The 24230-nt window shown below is 39.8% G+C and overlaps 1 protein-coding gene and 1 long non-coding RNA gene across 2 annotated transcripts in view; both read right to left on the reverse strand.

Moving 5' to 3' along the window:
• metrnla (meteorin like, glial cell differentiation regulator a) overlaps nt 1–10657 on the reverse strand; it is a 28748-nt gene extending 18091 nt beyond the window's left edge. The window contains exons 1-2 of the mRNA XM_060844591.1: nt 10285–10657; nt 7128–7516 (exon numbers count right to left, since the gene is read on the reverse strand). Of these exons, the coding sequence (XP_060700574.1) occupies nt 7128–7516; nt 10285–10382 (487 nt within the window). The 5' untranslated portion in view covers nt 10383–10657. The remainder of the gene's footprint in view (nt 1–7127; nt 7517–10284) is intronic.
• Nucleotides 10658–17309: 6652 nt separating this feature from the next.
• The window catches only part of LOC132827846 (uncharacterized), a 30924-nt gene continuing 24003 nt past the window's right edge, over nt 17310–24230 (reverse strand). The window contains exon 3 of the long non-coding RNA XR_009646052.1: nt 17310–17745. This is a non-coding gene — a long non-coding RNA (uncharacterized LOC132827846). The remainder of the gene's footprint in view (nt 17746–24230) is intronic.

Genomic DNA, 24230 nt, shown 5'->3' on the forward strand with positions numbered 1-24230 from the left:
TTACTTTTTTGAAATGTATTCACTGTTGTAAATTAGGAAACATAGCTGCCAATTTGCGTAGGGATAGCACCCACAAACAGCAAGGTAGTAATGACGCGATAATCTATGTTTGTGATGCTGGTCAAGAGATGAATATTGACCAGAACACTGGGGCAGCTCTCCTGCTCTTCTTCAAAATACACCCATGGGATCTCAGACATTCTACTGAGGGCAGATGGGACGTTGCCTTATGAAGAGAGATTGAACAATTTAGGCCACTTCTTCAGAAGAATGTGAGGAGATCTAATTGAGATATACAAGGCGTTAAAGGAAACTGACAAAGTAACTGTAAAGAAGATATTTCCTCTTCTGAGCAATCTACAAGAAAATAAATGATTGTTTTTTTTAAATCCATTACTGGCTATTCTAAAACTGTGATGAGGAGGGATTACTTCTCTCAAAGAGTTGTGAATCTGTGGAATTCACTACCTCGGTTACAGTGGATGCCAGGACACTGAATACATTTGAGGAGGAAAGAGACAGATCTTGAGGTTGAAGTATTATGTGGAACGGGCAGGAGTTGAGGTCAAATTGAATGGTAGAGCAGGCTTGAGGGGCATAATTGCCTAGTTTTTAAGGTTCTTAACATTTTATCCAAAAGGTGATACAACTGACAGCAAGCTTCTATGGAATGAAAATTCACGAGATTATTAAACTCACTGAAAATCTCCCGTGCTCCTAACCAGATGCTGTTAGGTCACAAATCAAGTTTCAAATAATGCTCTGGGCATACTGCATTTAACTTTTTAACAAGATGAACATTTAGATAAATTATAAATGGAAGTGCAGCCTAGCATAACAGTTATGCTTTTAGATTTGTGTTCCTCAGTTAATAACCATGCAGTACAACAAATGTACTGTTATATTGCTACTGTTGAGAAAGAAAGGAAATAAAAGGGCAACTGAATATTTCCTCTTTACTGGAAGAAACTAAAAAAAAAGATAATTTCCAAGGACGCTCTAATTGAACATGTTTAATGTACAGATCAAATGTTTCAGAAGGGTAATGTGTGAAGCATTAATTAGAAGATAAGTATACATTTTACAAATAGAATATTTTGTTTGCATTCAGCTAGTTTATGCTGGTTTCAGATGAGTGCATCTTTTCTTCAGAATGGTAATTAGAAACTAAAACGATTTTGCGTCAATCTTTCTCCCAGTGATCATCAATTACATAGTTCTAATCACACAGGTATTGCATTGCCAGCTCTGCGTTTTAGATATTTCAATGGTTTCAAACATTCTGTGTCAATGAGTGCTCAGTACCTGCAAGGTCAAAAACAAACTTGAAGGCATTGTTCAACAACCCAAGTTTAAAGATGTTATTGAAATCTCTAAAAGTTAGATTGCTGATTGCTATTAAGATTTCGCCATCAGTTTGTGGAGATTTATATTGGTTCAGGAAATGGGGAATGTCAACACATACCTGGGGAAATTTTCTCTGAATAATTTATCAGATTTAGGTGTTGCGACTTTCAATTTTATTAGAATACTGGAATGTTATTAAAAAGCATCAATTGAACTGTCGGATTTTACAGGAAAGATTTTTTTTAGTCCATCATATCTGGGCCCATCCTTTAAAAGTATTACCCAATTCCCTGCTCCTTGAAATGTTGAAAATATTTATTTTTCAAAATATATCTAATTATTTTTAAATCATCAATGCACACTGCTTCCACTATTGCTCCCTATATGCTATTCTCTTTCCAGATAAATCTAACAGGATCTTGACCAGATGGGCCAATGGGCTGAGAAGTGGCAGATGGAGTTTAATTCAGATAAATGCGAGGTGCTGCATTTTGGGAAAGCAAATCTTCGCAGGACTTATACACTTAATGGTAAGGTTCTAGGGATTGTTGCTGAAACAAAGAGACCTTGGAGTGCAGGTTCATACCTCCTTGAAAGTGGAGTCGCAGATTGATAGCATAGTGAAGAAGGTGTTTGATATGCTTTCCTTTATTGGTCAGAGTATTGAGTACAGGAGTTGGGAAGTCATGTTACAGCTGTACAGGACATTGGTTAGACCACTGTTGGAATATTGCGTGCAATTCTGGTCTCCTTCCTGTTGGAAAGATGTTGCGAAACTTGAAAGGGTTCAGAAAAGATTTACAAGGATGTTGCCAGGGTTGGAGGATTTGAGCTAAAGGGAGAGGATGAACAGACTGGGGCTGTTTTCTCTGGAGTGTCAGAGGCTGAGAGTAACCTTGTGGAGGTTTACAAAATTATGAGGGGCATGGATAGGGTAAAAAGGCAAAGTCTTTTTCCCTGGGGATGGGAGTCCAGAACTAGAGGGCATAGGTTTATAGTGAGAGGGGAACGATATAAAAGAGACCTAAGTGACAACTGTTTCAAACAGAGGGTGGGACGGGTATGGAATGAGCTGCCAGAGGAAGTGGTGGAGGCTGGTTACAATTGCAACATTTAAGAGGCATTTGGATGGGTATATGAATAGGAAGGGTTTGGAGGGATATGGGCCGGGTGCTGACAGGTGGGACTAGATTGGGTTGGGATATCTGGTCGGCATGGACGGGTTGGAGCAAAGGGTCTGTTTCCATGCTGTATATCTCTATGACTCTATGTGCCTCTTTTCATACCTGTGTGACAAAATCTTTGTAACATTATGCCAATCTTTATTCCTCCTCCAATCTGCAATGCTTTGTCAAACAAGAATCACAGTTTTTGTAGCTCATCCTCATATCTAAGTCAATTCATCAGCAGTTTAAGAGAAAGCATTAGAAATATGGGAATACTGGCTAGCCTATTGCTGGTAGGTTAAATTTTTTAAAAATCTCAGTTAGGACCATCTTATATGCCATTTAAAATCCTATTATGATTTTTTAAAAATGTTTCACTTATATTAGGGTTCAAAATGATTCAATTATGAATCTGGCCACAAGATGACTAAACTTTCACTTTGCCAAAAGCAAGCAGTCAGTGCATCGGAACCCACAGTTGCCCACTTTGTTTTAATAACTGTGAAATTGGATAGTGCTCCATAAAATGTCAGTAACTTAAAAACCCACCAGAATGAATGAGACAAAAGAATCAATTATCCAAGTCAGTAATTAGACGTGGAATGATATTTAAAAATATTAGTGTGACTGTACTTTCCTGAAATGTTTGGGAGATTACTGTGTTTGTACAGCTGTGGCATCTCATTACTAAGCTCATCTTTCTGCTCAATTATTTCCTTCTCCCAGATGAACCTGCTGAAGCTTCTTCAAACGTTCCTTTCGATGAACATCAATGGGAAAAGGGCAGACTCAAGTGCTGCTACATTCAAAAGACCATCAATGTTTAGTGACAGCAGTTCACTGCTGCTATTTGGTTAAATTCTGATGGCATATTACTTATTCTCTATTTATTCCAAAAGGAATTCCTCCAGCAGTGAGGCAAACCTGGGTGAGGTAAACTGCAACACGAGCACCTGCTGAATGCCTCCCGAGAGAAGTTTTGCTTTTAGGGTAAGGGAGATGTTATATTGGATTGTGGGTGTAGATATAATAGCTGCTCGCAAAATATTGAAGAGCAGTAGTTAAAAGAAGCAAGCAGAGAGAAAGGTGGATTTGTATTCCATCTTTCATGTTCTCAGGACTTCTCAATAAAGTACTAATTTGATGATTTTTAAGAGCAGTAGTCATTGTTCCTTTTATTGGAAAAATAAACTTTAATCATAATAACTGGAGGAGAGTGTGGCAGCCGATTTATAAATGATCAAGTTCCTACAAACAGCAGTTAGATAAATGAACAGAAGTCTGTTTCAGTGATGTTTGCTGAGGGATAAATTTTGACCAGGACATCAGATGAACTTCACTACTCATGGTTGCATTGTGCAAAGGGATAGATTTGGTTCCAATGATCATTCCAATGATTGTTCCCAAGCCTGCAATGTAATTCCCTCATTAATAGTCAGCACACAACAACAATCCCACCCTCACACCTCCTCCTCCATCACTCTCCACAACCAGACATTAAACCTCTATAATAGAACTATGGTTTATGTAATTGAGATGACAAAGACAAACAGGTAGATAGTGTTGGAATAGTAAGGCACAAGATTAAATTCTGCTGCCAGCAAGGTCATAGAATAAAAAACCAAATGGTTCCATAGCATGAGCTGAGGATTTCAGAGAGATATTTTACTTTGAGCCTTTTGAACACATTTCACATTTGCCTCCAGAAAATTACCCAAAGTTAGTTTTGATCACACCTTCTTGAAAATAAACTGCCAAATGACTATGTGTTCTTGCAGTTGAAAATGTGTTGCTGGTTAAAGCACAGCAGGTTAGGCAGCATCCAAGGAATAGGAAATTCGACGTTTCGGGCATAAGCCCTTCATCAGGAATCCGGGCTTATGCCCGAAACGTCGAATTTCCTATTCCTTGGATGCTGCCTAACCTGCTGTGCTTTAACCAGCAACACATTTTCAACTGTGATCTCCAGCATCTGCAGACCTCATTTTTTACCCTATGTGTTCTTGCAGACTATCTGTGACAGAATGTCATTGAGAATTGTACATTTTTATATAAGCAAGCAGGGAGATGGGATTTGGTGGGAATGATGAACTGAAGAGTTACAATCAGATCAGATCAGCCATGACGTTATTGAATGGCAGATCAGACTCTCGGGCAGAATAACCTACTCTTCTTCCTTGTTTGTATGGTCGTAAAGTACATTCATTTTTATGATGGTCTAGATGATGTTATTCAGCAAAATATACCCTGGACTGAAATTGAATTTTATTTTCTGTTAGTTTGAAGACCAGAGACACTCTACTGCATAGTTAGAAGGGGATCAGAAACTGTAAGGAGTTTAGTTTTCAAGATGCATTAAGGCAAATGTTTGTATTTTGTACATTTTAAGATTGGCTTAAAGGGGATGACAATGGTGTGTAAGGCTTCCCACTTTAGTTCTGGTTATAATTGAAGGTATAGCTCTCAACTGCTGTGTGCAAGAAAAAAAATTTAAAAACTTATTCATTCCAATATAAAACCACTTCAAGCTGTTTGGCAAACTTACTTGCTACATGGTTTTCATTTCCTGACTTGGCTCAAATAGAGCCGCGTACCTCTGACTTACACTGCACCTCAATGCACACTGAACACTTCATTTCATACTGCAGCAAATTGGTAAGGCATGACTCAATCCAAAAGCACAACCTGCCCCCTGTCTGCCCCACCATCCTGACACTATAAAGAACGTGTGTAAAGCCTACCACTGCTTCATGCAAATGGAAAAAGTTCCTGGCAGTGAAAACAGTAAATGTTGAAAGCACAATTTTTCAATGATTAGCTACCCAGATGTTTGATGCTATTTGCTTAAGACCTAGCTGACACACTTCTTGAGGTCAGTTCAATGATTCATCTTTTCTTTTAAGAACAAAGGACTGAATTTCCAGCCAGATGAAGTTTGTGACAAAAGCTACTAATCTTAATAAACGTTCTAAGCACAACAGGTTAGACTGGTAATGGCTTGAAAAAGTTTGCTTCATTTAACCCGCTGATGTGAAAGCGCCATCTATTGGTGACAAAAACTCTACAACTGAAATTAAGCCAACCTGAAACCAAGACAACAGATTCAGATAATCTTTAGATGAAATAATACATCTTGTACATCTCTTTCCAAAACTATCATTGTTACTGTAAACACACCAGGTGTCATTGCATGTATATGCAGAAAATATTATTGCATCGTGCAGGCATGATTTTATCATACACCCTGGGTCATTGTGTCGCTTTGAGTTCATCATTTTGTGCCCCTCAAAGACAGGAGTGTGTCAAAAATGTATTTGCATTTAGCATCATTACAGATAAATACAGCCTCTTATTCCACAGTTTTATTTAAAAGAAAAAGAGGCCATGGAGCAAAGTGAAAATTATATTTAATTGACATTGCAAATCAATTTTAAACTCACTACTAATATTGTGATGGACAAAACATTTGCAATTAGTTAGGCTGTATTTATAAATACATGTTGTGGTCAAAATATATGTATACTGCCTTTCCATCTGGAACTCCATAATTAAAATAAACCAAATTTATTTGTTAAATCCCAATTCTGGGTTCACTCACAGCATTACATCATGTTAACGAATGAATATTAACATGAAACTTCAACCACATGGTAAAGTGATTGCATTCCAGTCTGGACAAATTTTCTTACTTCTTCTGTGTGTTGTTTGCAGGAATGTAGAACTCATGCACTACTTTAACTCTGGGAGGCAGAGGAAACAGTTGGACTTCTAAATTATCTCTAACCCTAAAACACGTCTGGGTGGGCTACTCTTCGGAGGGTCAGTGTGGACTTGTTGGGTTGAAGGGCCTGTTTCCACACTGTAGGAAATCTAATCTTCTGGGCGGCATGGTGGCACAGTGATTAGCACTGTTGCCTCACAGCGCTAGAGACCCGGGTTCAATTCCCGCCTCAGGCACTATCTGTGTGGAGTTTGCACGTTCTCCTCGTGTCTGTATGGGTTTCCTCCGGGTACTCTGGTTTCCTCCCACAGTCCAAAAATGTGCAGGTTAGGTAAATTGGCCATGCTAAATTGCCCATAGTGTTAGGTGAAAGGGAATGGGTCTGGGTGGGTTGCTCTTTGGAGGGTTGGTGAGGACTTGTTGGGCTGAAGGGCCTGTTTCCACATTGTATGTAAACTAATCTAATTGTTCCACTACTGGCAGCCACCTTACCTGATGGCACAGCCAACCAAATGAAGGGGCACCAGAGTAAAGTCTTAACACAGAAAAATCCTTTGAAAAGAATTATTTTGTAGAGATGGCTTTGAACATCTAGAAGTTACAACAGATGGTCATCCAACCATTTTATGTGTACTTAAGTTTCTATATTAATTAAGACAGGTTTTTTGAGAAGATATTTTGGCCCAAATGTTGTGTGTGTACATGTTAGTACTGCAGTAACTATTCTGAAGTTCCATTTTGGAAGGCATCTGCCCAAAGCAGAAACTGTGATTTCAAGTCAATAATGTTTCCGTCACTGATTACTGGTCATCGGAAGCCAGTCAATAAGTAGTTTGCAGCAGAGAGTGGAATAATGTTGAAACTGTATCAGTAACTCTGGATATATTGCTTACCTGGTGAATTGTGTAAATCAGCAGCAGTCCTGTCTTTAAATAATTCATACTGGAAGCCAGTGATTTTTCTGCTTATGTCCCTCTGAGGGGTGGCCTGAATAAAGAGTGTCCCCTGGTCCATATTAAAGCAATACACCTTGTTTGGGATATGGTCCTCTTCACTCACAAGAAGCTTCAAATTGCCAGCTTTTTCCAAATAAATATTAGCTCCTTTGGAGTCTTTGAAAGGCTTTATGCAGACAGTCAAGTCTTTGTAGGAGGCTGTTGCTATGTTAGTTCTTAAGTTAACTCTTAAGGCTCCAGTAGGATACAACCATTCCAGTGAACCTTCGGAACAACGCAGATATACCTGTTCTATATCTCTGGAATGAGCATTGTGAGTTAATCCACTAGGGGAAAAAAACAAGGAGAAAAACAATTAAAATCTTTGCAAACTGTAGATATATCCTACTCAGTATGCTTTGGATCAATTTAAGGGTGGTTGGGGGTGGGGGGTGGGGTTCCTGTAGCAATCCTTTTATATTCATTTCTTTTTCACTTCCCCAGATTTGAAATTAAAGAAGCAAACCTTATCCTAGTCCTCATTCTAAGGTAGGTTGAATATCAGAAAATTTTGACAGGAAGTATTAATAACTCAAGATATTGTTTCCAGACCATTAAACAGCTAATTCTGTCAATACAAGTCCTTCATGCTTTCTTTTACTTCTCTCCAATTTCCTCTGACCATTAACAGACACATTTTTAATCAAACTATTGAGATGTGTTGTGCCACACCTCTACTACAGCTGGGACTTGAAACCAGGCCATCGAACTCACCACAATAATGTGAAAAGAACACTTAACATTCCCTCCCTATGCTTGTGATAATAGTGAAGAAGGCAAACAAGCAGAAATAAAACTGATCTTCAATCATTTTTTTGTCTCAGATGTCCTTTTATTTTGATTTTGACAAGTTGCACAAGTTTTAAATTAAGTTAGTCTGCTGACAGGAAATTCTGAATACAAAGAGCTCTGTGTAAAATAAAAGTTATTTCTCTTTAACTCATTTAACGTTCTTAACCACTTCAAAGTTTCTGTTTGACAGCATGTGAGTTTATGTGGGTTGATAATCCACTAAAACTAATCTGCAGTATTTATTTGTATGGTGCTCCTACTGGTGCGGATCCTTAAGTCCTCTAAAATGTCACTGCACATATGTTCACAATGTTCCTATCAACTTAAAATTACTTGCAAGCTCCAAATAAGTGAACTTCCAAGCAAAAGAAAATGCACAGGACATGAACAGCTTATCTTTCCATTTAAATTTGCTGAGCAACCGTAGTTATATTGCAGTAAGCCAAATTTAATTTAAGTGGTCATTATTTTGAGTTGACTTATTTTCCACTTGTAAACATACTGACAGATAACAGGTCACTTTTCATTAGCTTTGGCAAACTTTTCCTGGGTAAAGTAAACTTTCTTTGTCTGGAGGATGTCTCAGACCTCCCAGGGTATAATAACCACATGTCAAACAGTAACTACAAGTATGCATAAAGGGTTTTAAGGTGGGTAAACAAATAGCCTTGGTAGTTGACTAATTTACATCAAAAGAAATTGGATGGGCATTTTCTTAAACTGGCTGAAAGATAAGGCAAATCACAAACTCATACATTGGTAAACATGCTATAATATCTATAATGAGAAGCTATCTGGTCATTGCCATTACAAGACAGTACAACTTAATGTAAAGAGGAACTCCTGGTATAAACTTCAGTTCAAAACCACATTTCGACCAACTAACTAAAAATATACAAGCAAAAGCTATATACAATTTAGTGGAATTGAGCAGCAAATGTGTCCCTGTGATTCCTTTATGTTACTCCCCTCTCCCCTCCCCTGGCCTCCCCATCCTGGGGTACAATTGTTGTCTCGCACAAGAGGCTCTCAGTGCGAGTCTGTTAAACGAACACCTCTCTCTTTTCCCGCCACACTCGCTGAACACTCCTTAATGCCCACTGGCACTACAGTGCCTGCAGTTTTCATTCAAATAGATCTCCCATTCCTTTATGTTTCCCAAACAACAGCACTTTTAAAATACAGGCTGCCATTCTCCAGACTTGCAGTTAATTATTGTCCTTGTTTCTTCTTTTTGGACGAGCACCATTTCAAAATCCCAGTTGCTCAATGGAAACATCATAACAACAGTGAATCATGTGGGTGAATCACTGCTAGCAACAATAGCAGGAGGGTGACAGTAGCAGGTCGTTAATATTTTCAATAAGATTTTCAGCCAAAAAAAAGATAAGGAAGGACTTTTCAACACCGAAAGAATTATTTTAAACAAACATAAAGACAGGTTCCAGCATACAAGACTTGGAAACTTTTTAAAATCAAAGTGATTCATTATTTTAAAAATTCTGAATAAACGTGTGTGGTGCTCGGCAGGTGTTTTCTTCCTAATGTCTCCGAGTCTATCTCGCAACAATGAGTGTGCACCAATAATCCTGCGAGAATCTCTGCCTGTTTGTTACTTTGGGGTTAGATTACAGCAGAGAAGCGTCTCATTAACCGCAGGGGTCTGAAACTCGACTGTCTCTACATTAAGACAAAACACTAACTGAAAATACCAAAACATTCGCAACAACGAAAAAACGGGCTTCTTTCGAGAAGAACTGAAGTCGCTTTTTTTTTGTTAAAGAGGAAACTCAATGCAGACGTTGCATGCTGAATTCGAGTCTCACATTGACCCAAGTCCCATAGCAGGGAACTTGTCAACACTACATTTATGTATGATCGACACCAATTCAGTACTGAATGCAACAAGCCTGCAACAGACCCAGCATCAGTCAATGGTCTGAGGTTAGGCAATGCGTTCCCCATTCAATCCGCAGCAGCACCCGCTCAGTACAGCCTTGCTGCTGTAGTGCGGGTGCTGGTGAACCGCACTGAGGTGTGCTTCCTCCCCCTCGGTTAACAGGAACATTCCGATAGAGAGTCCTCTCTGACTCTTAAAAGACTCTGACTCTGGAAAAGCTCAGCGGGTCTGGCAACATTTGTGGAGAGAAAGCAGAGTTAATGTTTCGGGTCCAGTGACCCTTCCTCTCTGACTCTTCCCGTGCTCTCTCTCTCTCTCTATCTATCTATCTATCTGACTGTCAGGCGAAATGTTCCTGCTCACCTTCCCTTCCAGCTGCACTGGTTAATGGAATACTGCGATGTCGCCACTTTACACACCAGCAGCACTGCCAACACTAAGTCCAACACTGTGCTTAACATTTTCCTTCTGTTTTTTTCTCTCAATTCTCCACGGGGTCCGATCGCCAGGGCAGCGGGACAAACAGAATAAAGCGAACTCCTGCAAGTCTCGACGAGGGACTGCTCCTTTCTCTCTACATTATTGTCTGCCCTGGGAGGAGTGCTTGGAGTGCCTGGTGTTGTTCAGATTTCACCGCACACGGTCCGCAGCGTCCTCCTCTCAAGCCCAAGACATGACAGAGCATCACATTTCCTCGGTGCAGCACTTTCTGTTGTAATAAGACTTTCAGTCTCCACGTCACTCGGTTTCATTACAGCTGATAGTCAGGACAGCCTCCTCTAAATAAATCCAGCCCTCACTGCATGGAAGGCTGCTGTCAAAACCCGGAGCGGATCAGAGCTCCCACCCCCAACAACCTACAGTTCCAGACCTTCGCCGAGATGTGGAGAGCTTTCCCTCTGCAGAGTCTTCACCTCACTTACTCTGGGGAGGTTTTTAATCCCCCTTCCCCCTCTTTTCATAAGCCACGATTCGTTTTCTTTGTACCAGTGACTCAGGTTCGAATCCCGCCACAATTGAATTCAATAAAAACCTGGAAATTAAGCGTCTAATGATGACCATTGTCAAGTGTCTGTGACAAAACGCCAGCTGGTTCACTAATGTCTTTTCGGGAGGGATACCGCCATCCTTACTCCGGCCCAATAAGTCGATTTTTTTGCTCCTTGGATGCTGCCTGACCTGCTGTGCTTTTCCAGCATCATACTCTCAACTCTGATCTCCAGCATCTGCAGTCCTCACTGTCTCCTGTCATCCTTAATGGTCTGGCGTACATGTGATTGCAGACCTGCAGCAATATGGTTGACTTTTAACACCCTTCCAGGCAATTAGGGATGGACAATAAAGCTGGTCTAGCCAGCGGTGCCCTCATAGAATCACAAAGAACAAGCCATGCAGACCCCCCCCCCCCCCCCCCCCACTCCCTTATCTATAAGCCTGCATTTCCCATGGCTAGCCTGCATATCCATGGACATTATGGGCAATTTAACATGACCAATCCACTTAACCTGCACATCTTCAGATTGTAGGAGGAAACTAAAAACACCCAGAGGAAACCCACACAGACGCACGGAGAATGTGCAAACTCCACCCAGGCAGTTGCCTGAGGGTGGAATCTAACCCGGACCCCTGGCATTGTGAAATAGCAGTGCTAACACTGTCCCACCCTGAATGAATTAGAAAGACGTTCTGGGGCTTCAGGGGTATACCTCTTCCCAGGTCAAGCGGTTGTGTATTTCATAAACCTTAGCACAAAGTCCAGATTGATATTCAAGTGTGTTACAGAGGGAATGCTACACTGTCAGAGATGCCATCCTTTGGATAAGATGGTTAGACTGAGGCTCAAATGAATGTAAAGGGGTCCCATGGCACTATTTTGAAGAAGGGTAGGCACAAGTCCTCCATTGTGCCCAACCAATAACCAACATCTCTAAAGAACAGAAGATCAGGTCATGTATGGCATTGAAACCAAAACAAAATATGCTGGAAGCTGGAAATCTGGAATAAAAACAGAAAATGCAAGAGGGTTTGTAGTATCCATGAAGAGAGAATTGGAGTTAATGTTTCAAGTCTGGTACAATGCTTTTTCGGAACAAGTCAAATTGGACTTGAAACATTAATTCTGTTTCTCTGTCTATAGGTGCTACCAGACCTGCTGAGTATTCCCAGCACTTTCTGTTGTCATTTCATTTATGATGTTGCTGTTTTTTGACTTTGCTGAATGCCAACTGGTTCTTGTGTTTCTTAGGACCATAAGACCACAAGACATAAGAGCAGAAATTAGGCCATTCAGCCCATCGAGTCTGCTTCATCATTCAAACATGGCTGATAGGTTTCTCAACCCCATTCTCCTGCTTTCTCCCCATAATCCTGGATTCCTTGACAGTCAAGAACCTATCTATCTCAGTCTCAACATACTCAATGACCTGGCCTCCACAGCCTTCTGTGGTAATGAATTCCATCAATTCACCATTCTCTGACTGAAGAAGTTTCTTCTTATTACCATTCTAAAAGGTCTTCCCTTGGCTATGCCCTCAGGTCCTAGTCTCTCCTACCAAGAATATAAAGATAACATAGAAAGAGTTTACTTCAATTTAAAAAGAAATTTAATAGGGGAGGTGATAACCTAGTATGACATTATGATTGTATGAATTGATAGATCAAATAAATTGCCTACTACATGATGGCAAAAAATAGACAAAAAAAAATAAGGATAGCAGCAAGTTAATTGATAAATCTTACCTAAATATTTAATTAATAACACTGCACCTTTAAATGATTGTAAACTATGGAAACATCTTTCCAACATCCAATCAGTCCAAGCCATTCAATATTCTTTTATTTTCAATTAGATCCCTCTCATCCTTCAATATAAGCCCAGAGTCCTCAAACGTTCCTCATACATTAAGCTTTTCATTCCTGGGACCATTCCCGTGCACCTCCTTTGAATATGATCCAGGGCCAGTACATCCTTTCTGAGATATAGGGCCCAAAACTGTGCACAATACTTCAAATGTGGTCTTACATTGTAACAGTAACTAGTTGGCAGGAAAATGTGTTGAATTTGTTAAAGGTGCCATATAAATATACATGTTTCTTACAAGCTAAAATAACATGATGTTTATTCCACCAATGTCTTCTCAGCCATTTACCAATGCTAAGTGATGCCTGGCTAGCCTGGGTTAGTATTTTAGGTGGAGGTGGGTACTGCAGATGCTGGAGATTAGTCAAGATTAGAGTGGTGCTGGAAAAGGACAGCAGGCCAGGCAACATCAGAGTGGCAGGAAAATTGATGTGTCAGGCAAAATCCCTTCATCAGGAATTATCCAGACACTCAGGAGGATTTTTCTCCATTATTCTCGAAGTGGAATAACTTGGTCTTCACCCTCAAACAGGATAGGTATTTGCAGGCAGGAAAAGTTTAAAGCTGTACATCTTGAAGAATCTTTAGGAGCCACTTAAATAGAGAGGTACGTAGTGATGTTACTGGGAAAAGCAATATTTATTGTTAGTTGGTTAAACTATAATAGTCATCTTTTAATGGTACAAACTGTCAGCTAAAAGCATAAAGATAACATTGAAAGTGTTTACATTAATTTAAAAAAAACCATTTGGACAGATGCATAACGGGGGAAGGCGATAACCTAGTTGTATTAATCGGACTGTTAATCCAAAGACCCAGGTTCAAACCCCATCACAGCAGATGGTGGAATTTGAATTAAATGTATCTTTTAAAATCTGGAATTAAGAGTCTAATTATGACAATGAATCCATTGTCGATTGTCAGACAAACCCATTTAGCTGCCAGCACCATCTGATTCACTAATGCCCTTTAGGGAATGAAACTGCTATCCTTACTTGGTCTGGTCTACATGTGACTCCAGACACACAGCAATATGATTTACTCTTAACTGTCCTCTGGGCAATTAGGATGGACGATAAATGCTGGCTTAGCTGGTTATGCCTTCATCCCATGAATGAATACAAGAAAAACATGAATCAGAGAGGTTTAGAGGAATATGATCCAATGCAGGCAAATGAGACCAATTTAATTTGGGAACCCTGGTCAGTATGGATGAGTTGGTTTGGAGAAGCTGTGTCCATGCTGCATGACATTATGATTCTATGAGTTGATAGATCAAATAAATCAGCTAGTGCATAATGGCAAAAAGCAGACAAATAAAATAAGGATAACAGCAATTTAATTGATAAATCTTACCTAAGTATTTAATTAATAACACTGCATCTTTAAATGATTGTAAACTAAAATGGTCTAAATGGCCACCCTAAAAGAAATGAGTCACAAGGTATTATGAATGGATTTTAACTGAACTCAAAGATAATGGAAATAAAATATTAAATAGGGACAAATGTTCAATGTAGAGAAAGAAGAATAATCCAATTTCTCCTGACTAACTATATGTTTTCCACAGGTGAGAATCTCTCTTTGTAGTTTAAGTCTAAGTCTAGCATTTTCAGCATCCAAGAAGGAAAATCCAAGTTAATTATTCCTAATCAATGAGGGAGATGGAACATTGACGATGTGTGAATATTAGTAAAACTCTTCCCATACAAAATGAAGCAATGAAGCAAATAATTTAACAACAAAAACCATAAAATCTCAAAGAAGCAACATCATACGTACAAAGTTCTAACAATTGGTTATATATTACAAATGTGAAGCAGTGACATCATTTAATTTACTAAATGGAAAATATCATTGTGTTGTTTGAATCAGATACAAAATAACAGTTAAAGGTCTGAAGGTCTTGTTCGTCTGATTGTTGTAAGGACATTATGTGAATCGAGTTTAGGTAGTCACAAGATAGCTCCAAAAGACAAGGTAACAGATGCGAGTCCAAAGAATAAAACTGCCTAAAAATTCACCATTAATTTTAATCATCTCATTCAGAGAAACCATAACTATAATAATAAGACCACAAGGCGGTAAGAAATGGGAACAGCAGTAGGCCATTCAGCACTTTGAGCCTGCTCTGTCATTCAATAGGATCATTGCTGATCCAGCATTACCCACGTCCACGTTCCCCCCTTTACCCATAACCTTTGATTCCTCGACTGATAAAGAATTTTCCTAAATTTGCACATTCTCACCGTGTCTATGTGGGTTTCCTCTGGGTGCTCTGGTTTCCTCCCACAGTCCAAAGATGTGCTGGTCAGATGAATTGGCCATGCTAAATTGCCCATAGTGTTAGGTGCATTAGTCAGAGGGAAATGGGTCTGGGTGGGTTACTCTTCAGAGGGTCAGTGCGGACTTGTTGGGCCAAAGGGCCTTTTTCCACACTGTAAGGAATCTAACCCAACTATTTTGGGAAACCTGGTCAGCATGGATGAGTTGGATTGGAGAAGCTGTGTCCATGCTGCATGACATTATGATTCTAGGAGTTGATAGGTCAAATAAATTGTCTAGGGCATAATGGCAAAAAGCAGACCAAAAACAATAAAGATAACAGCAATTTAATTGATAAATCTTACCTAAGTATTTAATTAATAATACTGCATCTTTAAATGATTGTAAACTAAAATGCTCTAAATGGCCACCCTAAAAGAAATGAGCCACAAGGTCTTATGAATGGATTTTAACTGAACTCAAAGATAATGGAAATAAAATATTATTTAGGGACAAATGTTCAATGTAGAGAAAGAAGAATAATCCAATTTCTCCTGACTAACTATATGTTTTCCACAGGTGAGAATCTCTCTTTGTAGTTTAACTCTAAGTCTAGCATTTTCAGCATCCAAGAAGGAAAACCCAAGTTAATTATTCCTAATCAATGAGGGAGATGGAACATTGACGATGTGTGAATATTAGTAAAACTCTTCCCATACAAAATGAAGCAATGAAGCAAATAATTTAACAAAAAACCCATAAAATCTCAAAGAAGCAACATTATATGTACAAAGTTCTAACAATTGGTTATTTATTACAAATGTGAAGCAGTGATATCACTTAATTTACTAAATGGAAAATATCATTGTGTTGTTTGAATCAGATACAAAATAACAATTGGATGAAGGTCTTATTCGTCTGATTGTTGTAAGGACATTATGTGAATCGAGTTTAGGTAATCACAAGATAGCTCCAAAAGACAAGTTAACAGATGCGAGTCTAAAGAGTAAAACTGCCCAAAATTCACCATTAATTAATCATCTCATTCAGAGAAACCATAGATATAATAATAAGACCACAAGGCGGTAAGAAATAGGAACAGCAGTAGGCCATTCAGCACTTTGAGCCTGTTTTGCATTTCAATAGGATCGTTGCTAATCCACCATTACTCGTGTTCACTTTCTGCCCTTTCCCCATAACCTTTGATTCCCCGACTGAGAAAGAACCTACCCATTTCAGCCTTAAATACACACAAGGACTCTGTCCCCACAGATCTCTGTAGCAAGAAGTTCCAAAGACTCATAACCCTCTGAGAGAAAAGATTTCTCCTCACCTCAGTCTTAAATTAGTACCTATCTTTTTGAGGCCTCTGTCCTCTGGTTCTAGACTCTTCCATGAAGAGCAATATCCTCTCAGCATTTACCTTGTCAAATCCATTAAGAATCCTATATGTTTCAATGAGCTCACCTCTCATTCTTCTGAACTCCAGTGAGTAGAGTCCCAATCTGTTTAGCCTTTGCTCATAAGACAATCCCTTCTTACCAGGAAATATCCTAGTGAACCTTCTTTGAACTGACTCGAATGAAATTATATCTTTCCTTAAATAAGGAGACCAAAATAGCTCATAGCAATGTGATCTCACTAACACCTTATACTGTTGCAGTAAGATTTCCCTACTCTTATACACAAATCCTCTTGAAATAAAGGCCAACATTCCATGAGATTAGATTCCCTACAGCACGGAAACAGGCCATTTTGCCCAACAAGTCCATGCCAACCCTCCAAAGAATAACCCACCCAGACCCATTTCTCTCTGACTAATGCATCTAACACTATGGGCAATTTAGCATGGCTAATTCATCTCATCTGTACATCTCTGGACTGTGGAAGGAAACCAGAGCACCTGAGGAAACCTGTACAGAGACAGGGAGAAAGTACAATCTCCACACAGACAGTCATCCAAGGCTGGAATGGAACCTGGGTCCCTGGCACTGTAAGGCAGCAGTGCTAACCACTGAGCTACATGCCACCCACACGCCTCCTTGATTACTAGCTGCACCCGTGTGCTCGCTTTCTGTGTTTCATGCAGTAGTATCTCCAAGCCCCTTTGTGTTGCAATGTCACTCTTTGAAAACTAAAAAATAACATTTTTTAACTGGTTCCCAATAAATTATATTGTTTTGTAATTTTTACTCATTTTATTTGAAAACCTACTGTAATTATGAAGTTGCATATCATCAGTTTAATCCGTTTCCTCCTCGAAGCATTTTTTTAACACTAAAACCACCAAAAATATCTGAAGGTGAGATCATGTAAAATAAATACCAGACAGTTTTGGAGAGCAATAGAATGCAGCCATGACAAACATTTCAGGGTCAGAAACAGACAAATTCCACCAAACTCCCCATGCTATTGGTTACCGAAACATTTCATCCTGAATCCCTCATGGGTCCTGCAGAAGGCAATCACTAAAATAAGTACAATCAGCAATTAACAAGTTAATTGTTGCAGCACACGAAGGGTGGCCAATTTTCTTCCAATGTAGTCTTTATAGTCTCATAGGATGTGCAGGAACTTAGTAGCTTGGTTTCATTTTGGGGTCTGGAGCAATCTTCAAAATATTAAAACCCCATGAATGATTCAAATTCCAGCTCTGTTTTCATTGTTTGTTCTTTCTTTTAATGGTGCCTGCCAGCATTCTGAGAAGACACAAAGGAATCCAATTATGAGAACTACTTGCACTAATTTAGGTATTAACGTTAAGTAGGATTATTGCAATTATTTGCAAAGTTGTATCATTTTAAACTGATGAGTTTCAAAAGGAAATTGGATATTTACTTTGAAAGAAACGAAAGATTATAAAGCTGTAGTAAAGGAAAGAGGAAGGAAGACAAATTGGACAACTCCTTCAAAGAACTAGCACAAACACAATGGGCCAAAGAGACATAATAAAGCTGTTGGTTTCTATGATTTAGGACTGGTTAAACATGGATTTAAACCATTTGCTTTTCTATTGCCCAAGCATTAACTTGTATCTGCCTGTCACAGACCAGAAAATTTCAACTGGCCTGATAACCACAAAATTTTCAGCAGTGATTTTATTTATCCAGTTATTTATCTAAGGCAGGAGTTCTGAAATTATGGGTTAGTGGACCCCCCACTTGCCCATTTGGGGTTTGGGATGATCAGTCAGGGTCATGAGCTCTGAAGTAGTAATGGTGTCTGTTCGAGTGGAGACTCTATTGGGACATTCTGGGGATCAGCCCCAAAGGATCATCACATATGTGCACAGTCTTGTGATCTCTGAGCCCCACAGTTTTCAGATGGTTGTGGCCAAAACCATGCATTCCCACTCAACAAGCATCACCATACCACATGACCCCACCTGAACTTCACAAACTCCCTTACTCTTGGATCACAGCAATTCTCAAGCGCAACAGTGATCTCTCATGGTGCACAAAAGGATTGGAAAGCACATTATTAAAGAGTGCATTTACACTGCAGGTTGGTATTACACACTTTGTTTCTGTTTTGCTGCAACAGCCCCATGAAAGAAGACAGTCGGTCCGAGAGGGAGGTAGCTCAGGGCTGTTGGAGAGGGTGCATTTTCCTTCTTTTGCTCAGTGGATGGAAAAGTGAATTTTAAAGAATTTTAGGTAGGTAAGATGCCTTTCTGAGGGGGCACTCTCAATTTCACTCGCCAATGATAATACCCAACTTCCTTCCTGCCATTTTCAAAGTATTTGTAAAAAATATGATTCCCATATGCACTAGGCTGCCCACACCAGCTGCATGATGGCGTGGGTAGAGTGATATTAGGGGTCAAGCCCAGTTTTTAACAAACTATTTGTTTTCATGTGGTGAGCGGGCTGCTGATTTCAGGAGCTGCCAACCCTCCCTCAGCTCCCCTATTTCAGGGATGAGCTTAGGGGTGCTTCGGAGGGTAGTGGGCCAATCACTCAGCTTCGATTAAGTGCCATCCCATGGCATGGGGTACAGGAAAATGTGGCTGTCTGGATACAGAATTGGCTGGCCCATAGAAGACAGAGGGTGGTGGCAGATGGAAAGTATTCAGCCAAGAGCTGGGTGACCGCTCTTTGTGATTTTTATAAATGACTTGGATGACAAAGTGGAAGGTGTACTAGTAAGTTTGCTGATGGTACAAAGGTTGGTGAAGTGGTGGATAGTATGGAGGGCTGTTTTAGATTGAAATGGGTCATTGAGAGGATGCAAAACTGGGCTGATAAGTGGCAGATTGCGTTCAACCTGGAAACGTGTGAAGTGATTCCTTTTGGAAGGTCGAGTTTGAATGCAGAATACAGGGTTAAAGGCAGTATTCTTGGCAGTGTGGAGGAACAGAGGTATCTTGTGGTCCATGTCCATAGATCTCTATTAGTGGGGGATTGAGTTTAAGAGCCATGAGGTTATTCTGCAGCTCTATAAAGCACTGGTTAGACCACACTTGGAATATTTTGTTCAGTTCTGGTCACCCATTATAGGAAGGATGTGGAAGCTTTAGAAAGGGTGCAGAGGAGATTTACTAGGAAGCTGCCTGGACTGGAGGGAATGTCTTATGAACAAAGGTTGAGGGAGTTAAGGCTTTACTCATTGAAGCAAAGAAGGTTGAGAGGCGACTTGATAGAGGTGTACAAGATGATGGGATACGTAGACAGAGTGAATAGCCAGAGACCTTTCCAGGGACAGAAGCGGCTGTCATAAGTTTAAGGTGAGTAGAGGAAGGTTTAGGAGAGATGCCAGAGGTAGGTTCTTTACACAGAGAGTGGTGGGTGCATGGAATGCACTGCCAGCGGTGCTGGTACAGTCAGATACACTAAGGACATTTAAGCGACTCTTGGATAGGCACATGGGTGATAGTAAAATGAAGGGTATGTTGGTTAGTTTGATCTTAGTATAGGATAAAAGGTCAACACAACATCAATGATGGCAATGCTAGTATATACTAACGGAAACTGTTTAAATGTCTTCTTTTGGAGATGGTTTGTCATTTGTACAGCCCAAGTTTCAATTTTTAGATTGAAGGAGACCTACTGGCATGTTTGAAATGCTTTTATGTATACTTTTTATAATTTATTGAGAGATTGACTACTATACATCATCATAGGTGGCAATTGTTTATCAATCATGTTTTTGTAATCTTTTACAAACTGCATGATTTTGGATGCAATTTATGTCTGATTGAGTCCAAAACAGAAACTCTGCTACCTCCAAACAAAGACTTTGCTCTACCAGGACCATATGATAGTTAATGTACATTAAAAGAACCCACAAACACAGCTCTTCCAACTGTTTGACATGAATGTTAAGACTTGGAACATCAGGATTCTTGAGGAGAATTTGATAACAACAGATCAGAATATCACAGCACTCCAGCACTATGTCTGTGGAAGAGCACATGATCCAATATTGGACTTTTCAGTCACTTCAAAACCCAACTTCAGAATGGAGGGGGAAAAAAAAATCATGGAGCGTATATCACACCTGGTTTAAAGCTAAGATGCACTCAGGCGCTCTTTAAACTGTCACTGATGATCATCTGCATTGCAACACTTCAGAATGACCTCACCAGTTGTAAAATGCTTAAGGGTGTCCTGAGATGGAGGCTTTCTAAAATATATTCCCTTAATATTTGGGGAATGGGGATTCTTCCTTCTACACTTAAACTTGTAAATTTGAAGCAGGTTTAAATTGTAATCCTAACACAGGTACTTTATACCTACATAAAATGCAGCACACTGCTGAGGACAGTGGGAGTTACAACAAGCAGCAGCTGCAAACTGTAATCACTGCACTGCTTGATGGAAACTTTGAACTCCAGCTTCTGGTTTGAGGCCTGTAGTTACAATATTAACACAACATGCAATTTTCATTGAGATATTATTAAGCTCTGTTCAGAAAAATGTATCCAACTTAATTGTATTTTGAACATGTGCTTCCTCTGAGCTAATACTATGAGGTCCAATTAATGAAATTTAGAACATAGTATTAGATACGAGACATAATCTTCAGAGCCTCAATATTTTAAATATTAGTTTTAAATGCAATCCAATTTAAATGTCATGAAGCAGTCTGGTTTAAATAGCAGATTTCCTTCAGTATATGAACTGAACTGAAATATGATATGGTCAAAATGTCACCCTAATGCCCCACACATGGACAAAGGTATAGTTTAAATATGAGTCAGTAAAATCTATTCAGTTTAATGCTATCCATACAGAATTTGATCTCATGTTCAAGTTGGAATGAAATACCTTGGTAACTGCGGTAAATCATGAAAGGAATTCCTGAAGACTTGCCAACTGTGAGTGGTAAATACCACTCACAATAGTACCATTATGTGCACAACACCTACTTTACTACTGTATCTATATATGTTACTACTGAGAAGGGCTCAATACCAGGAGCTCTTTGTAAATTAATCCAACAGGGGACTGATTCTTATGAGCTCCACATCCTTTGACTTTGTTCTATAATTCTTACCTGCTGTGTTTTAACTCTATAAGGACAGTAAGAAGTGCAGTAACACAAACAGTATTGCAGTCTGGTATGAGGAACAAGAAGTAAAAAGAATCAATTGAAACAACGAGCTAACTTTGATTAGATCAGAATGGATTATGGACTGTTTTGATTGAAGTATTTAAGGTTGTAGGATAAGGGCAGGAATCTGATCACTTCAGACATTGCTGGAATAATGGGACAATTTCTGGTTTGGAACTGAATTCTCTGTATATTGGATACTGCCATTGCCCTTTACCAATGTTCTGTCCCCAGATTCCCCAGACCAGTAAGAGAGGGAGGGTGGAAAGATGTATCCATTCTGTTAAAGGAAGAATTTCTGGTTTCAAGGAGCCATTGGCTGACTTAGAAAAGCTGAGTTGCATTTTGATTTTTGAGTATGCAGCCACCTGGGAAAAGACGTCATCCATCATTACTTGGGTGTCTTTCTTCTCTCATGATGAATATCACAGGCTAGGCCAGTTTTATTATCTTGGAGGCAAAACTAAATTGAACACCATACATGGAAGTGACCTGCAGTATACAGATAACCAAAATGTCATTGCTCACTCTGCAACAGACTTGTAAATCCACCTCAACCTCTTCAATTCTACGTACGGAAGACTCAGAATGTCCTTGAATGCTATGGAACCTAAACTCAAATATCAGCCCAGACCTGGTCACTTCCCATATGTGCCAGAGACATTCTGCAATACGTTGCATAGATACTTTGCCTTCACAGACACTTGACTCAAAAGCCCAGCATTGATCATGAGGTCCAACTCCATCAGCTGGGACCAGCTGAGATTGGCTCAGTCTTTTGGAATTTAAGGCAGTACGTGTGCGAAAACAAAGAACTCTGCAAGTCAATAGAAGTCCATGTGCACAGATCAATTGTTGTCACCAGACTCCTGCACCGCAGTGAGACCGTAACTGTGTTTCAGCAACACAGGAGAAGCACTAGAGAAATTTCATGAGAGGTGCCTCTGCTTCATTCTCCAAATTTGATTGGAGGACCGTTGAACAAACACTAATGCCCTTCTTGAAGTCAGCTCTACAAGTATTCAAAGCAGAGCGCTTACAAAATCAATTTCAATGGAATGGACACTGTTTGGATGTGTGAAAAGTGTCTCTTCTGCCATGTTCTATTTCTCAACTCTCAAATGCCCATGTTCCAGGGAAGATCAAGAAATATACTCTAAACTCTACTTGAAATATTGAAGGATTGGCATTAATGACTGGGTTGGGTTTGCTGCCCATCTTTCCAAATAGTGACACATGTCCATCTAGCTGTATCAAGCTTTGATTTCAAATGCCTTAAGAATGAGGCAGAGCAGCAGCAAAAAAATAAACAGCAGGAAGCAAATCCTTTATTCTGGATGCTACCACCTCAAGGGACATCCTGCTTCAAGTGGCCAAAAGGCTGCAAGTTGAAAATCAGTCTGGTCAGTTACATGAAGACCACAGAAGAAAATCACAACAGAGTAGATGTCATCCACAAAGCGAGGGTTAGTTGACAAGGATGAGAATTTGGAAGGTGCAATTTAAGGAGCCTTGCTGAGTTGCTGCAAGGCATCCTCTAGGTGGTATGTACTGCTGCCACTGTATGCTGCTGGGAGAGAGAATGCAAGTTTAAGCTGATGGATGGAGTGCCAGTCAAGTAAACTATCTTGCCCTGGATAGTGTCAACCATCTTGAGTGTAGTTGGAGCTGCATACACCAAGGCAAATGAGGACTATTCCATCAGACTCCTAACTTGTGCCTTGTAGATCCTGAATAGGATCTAAGGAGTTATTATGTAAATTCCTTATTGTAGAATTCCCAGTCTTTGACCTGCTTCAACAGCCACAGTATTTATATAACTGGTCTGATTCATTTCCCTATCGATGTTAACACCCAAGGTGTTGATAGTGAGGGGTTCAATGATGATTGACAGTTAGAAGAAGATGCTTTTGGAAATGGTAATTGCCTAGCAGCTGTGAGAAGTGAATGTTATTTTCCACTTATTAGCCCAAAATTAAACCAGTCTTGCTGCATTTGGACACAGACTGCTCCTGATGTGGGACTTAATGGCAAGTTTTTGCAAGTAAAGAGCTCAAAGGTTTGGCAAAAAGGTTCGCTTTCTTCATAGTAAAAGCTCTATGATTCTACCAGACTGAATGCTGGAAAGTGGGGTGAAGCTGGGTGGCTCACATTTCAACCAATACAGACAAGATAGGCCTTCTGGGATCCTTCTGTGCAGTAAACCCTCTGTAAAATTACAAATCTATATTGAGAGAACCGATGTTCTGTCAGAAGACCGTGTGCTTGAGTAAGGCCTCTCTCCAGCCAGATGTTCATGTGCACCCCTCTCTACTTGAATTGGCCAATGTGAAGACAACTGATGCTGCCCCTGGCATTGCTCCTGCTGCTGTAGCAAATGGCAATACCGTGGCTTCTGCCTTTGTCCATCAGCAGAGGTGGAAGACCTTTGAAGACAGCAACTAATAAATGCAACAGAGGATGAATGAAATGTTGGACACAAAATGCCTTCTAATGGCAATCGTGAATAAAGCATCGATAGAACTCCCTGAGAGAAGAAGTGCCTTGAACAGCAGCCTCTTTGCTGGCCATGACTGGAGCTCTTCAGTTTGGTTGATTAAACCTTACTAGCTTGTTAGTTTCTCCTGTT

Source organism: Hemiscyllium ocellatum, chromosome 25, assembly GCF_020745735.1.
Source record: "Hemiscyllium ocellatum isolate sHemOce1 chromosome 25, sHemOce1.pat.X.cur, whole genome shotgun sequence".
Taxonomy (NCBI): domain Eukaryota; kingdom Metazoa; phylum Chordata; class Chondrichthyes; order Orectolobiformes; family Hemiscylliidae; genus Hemiscyllium; species Hemiscyllium ocellatum.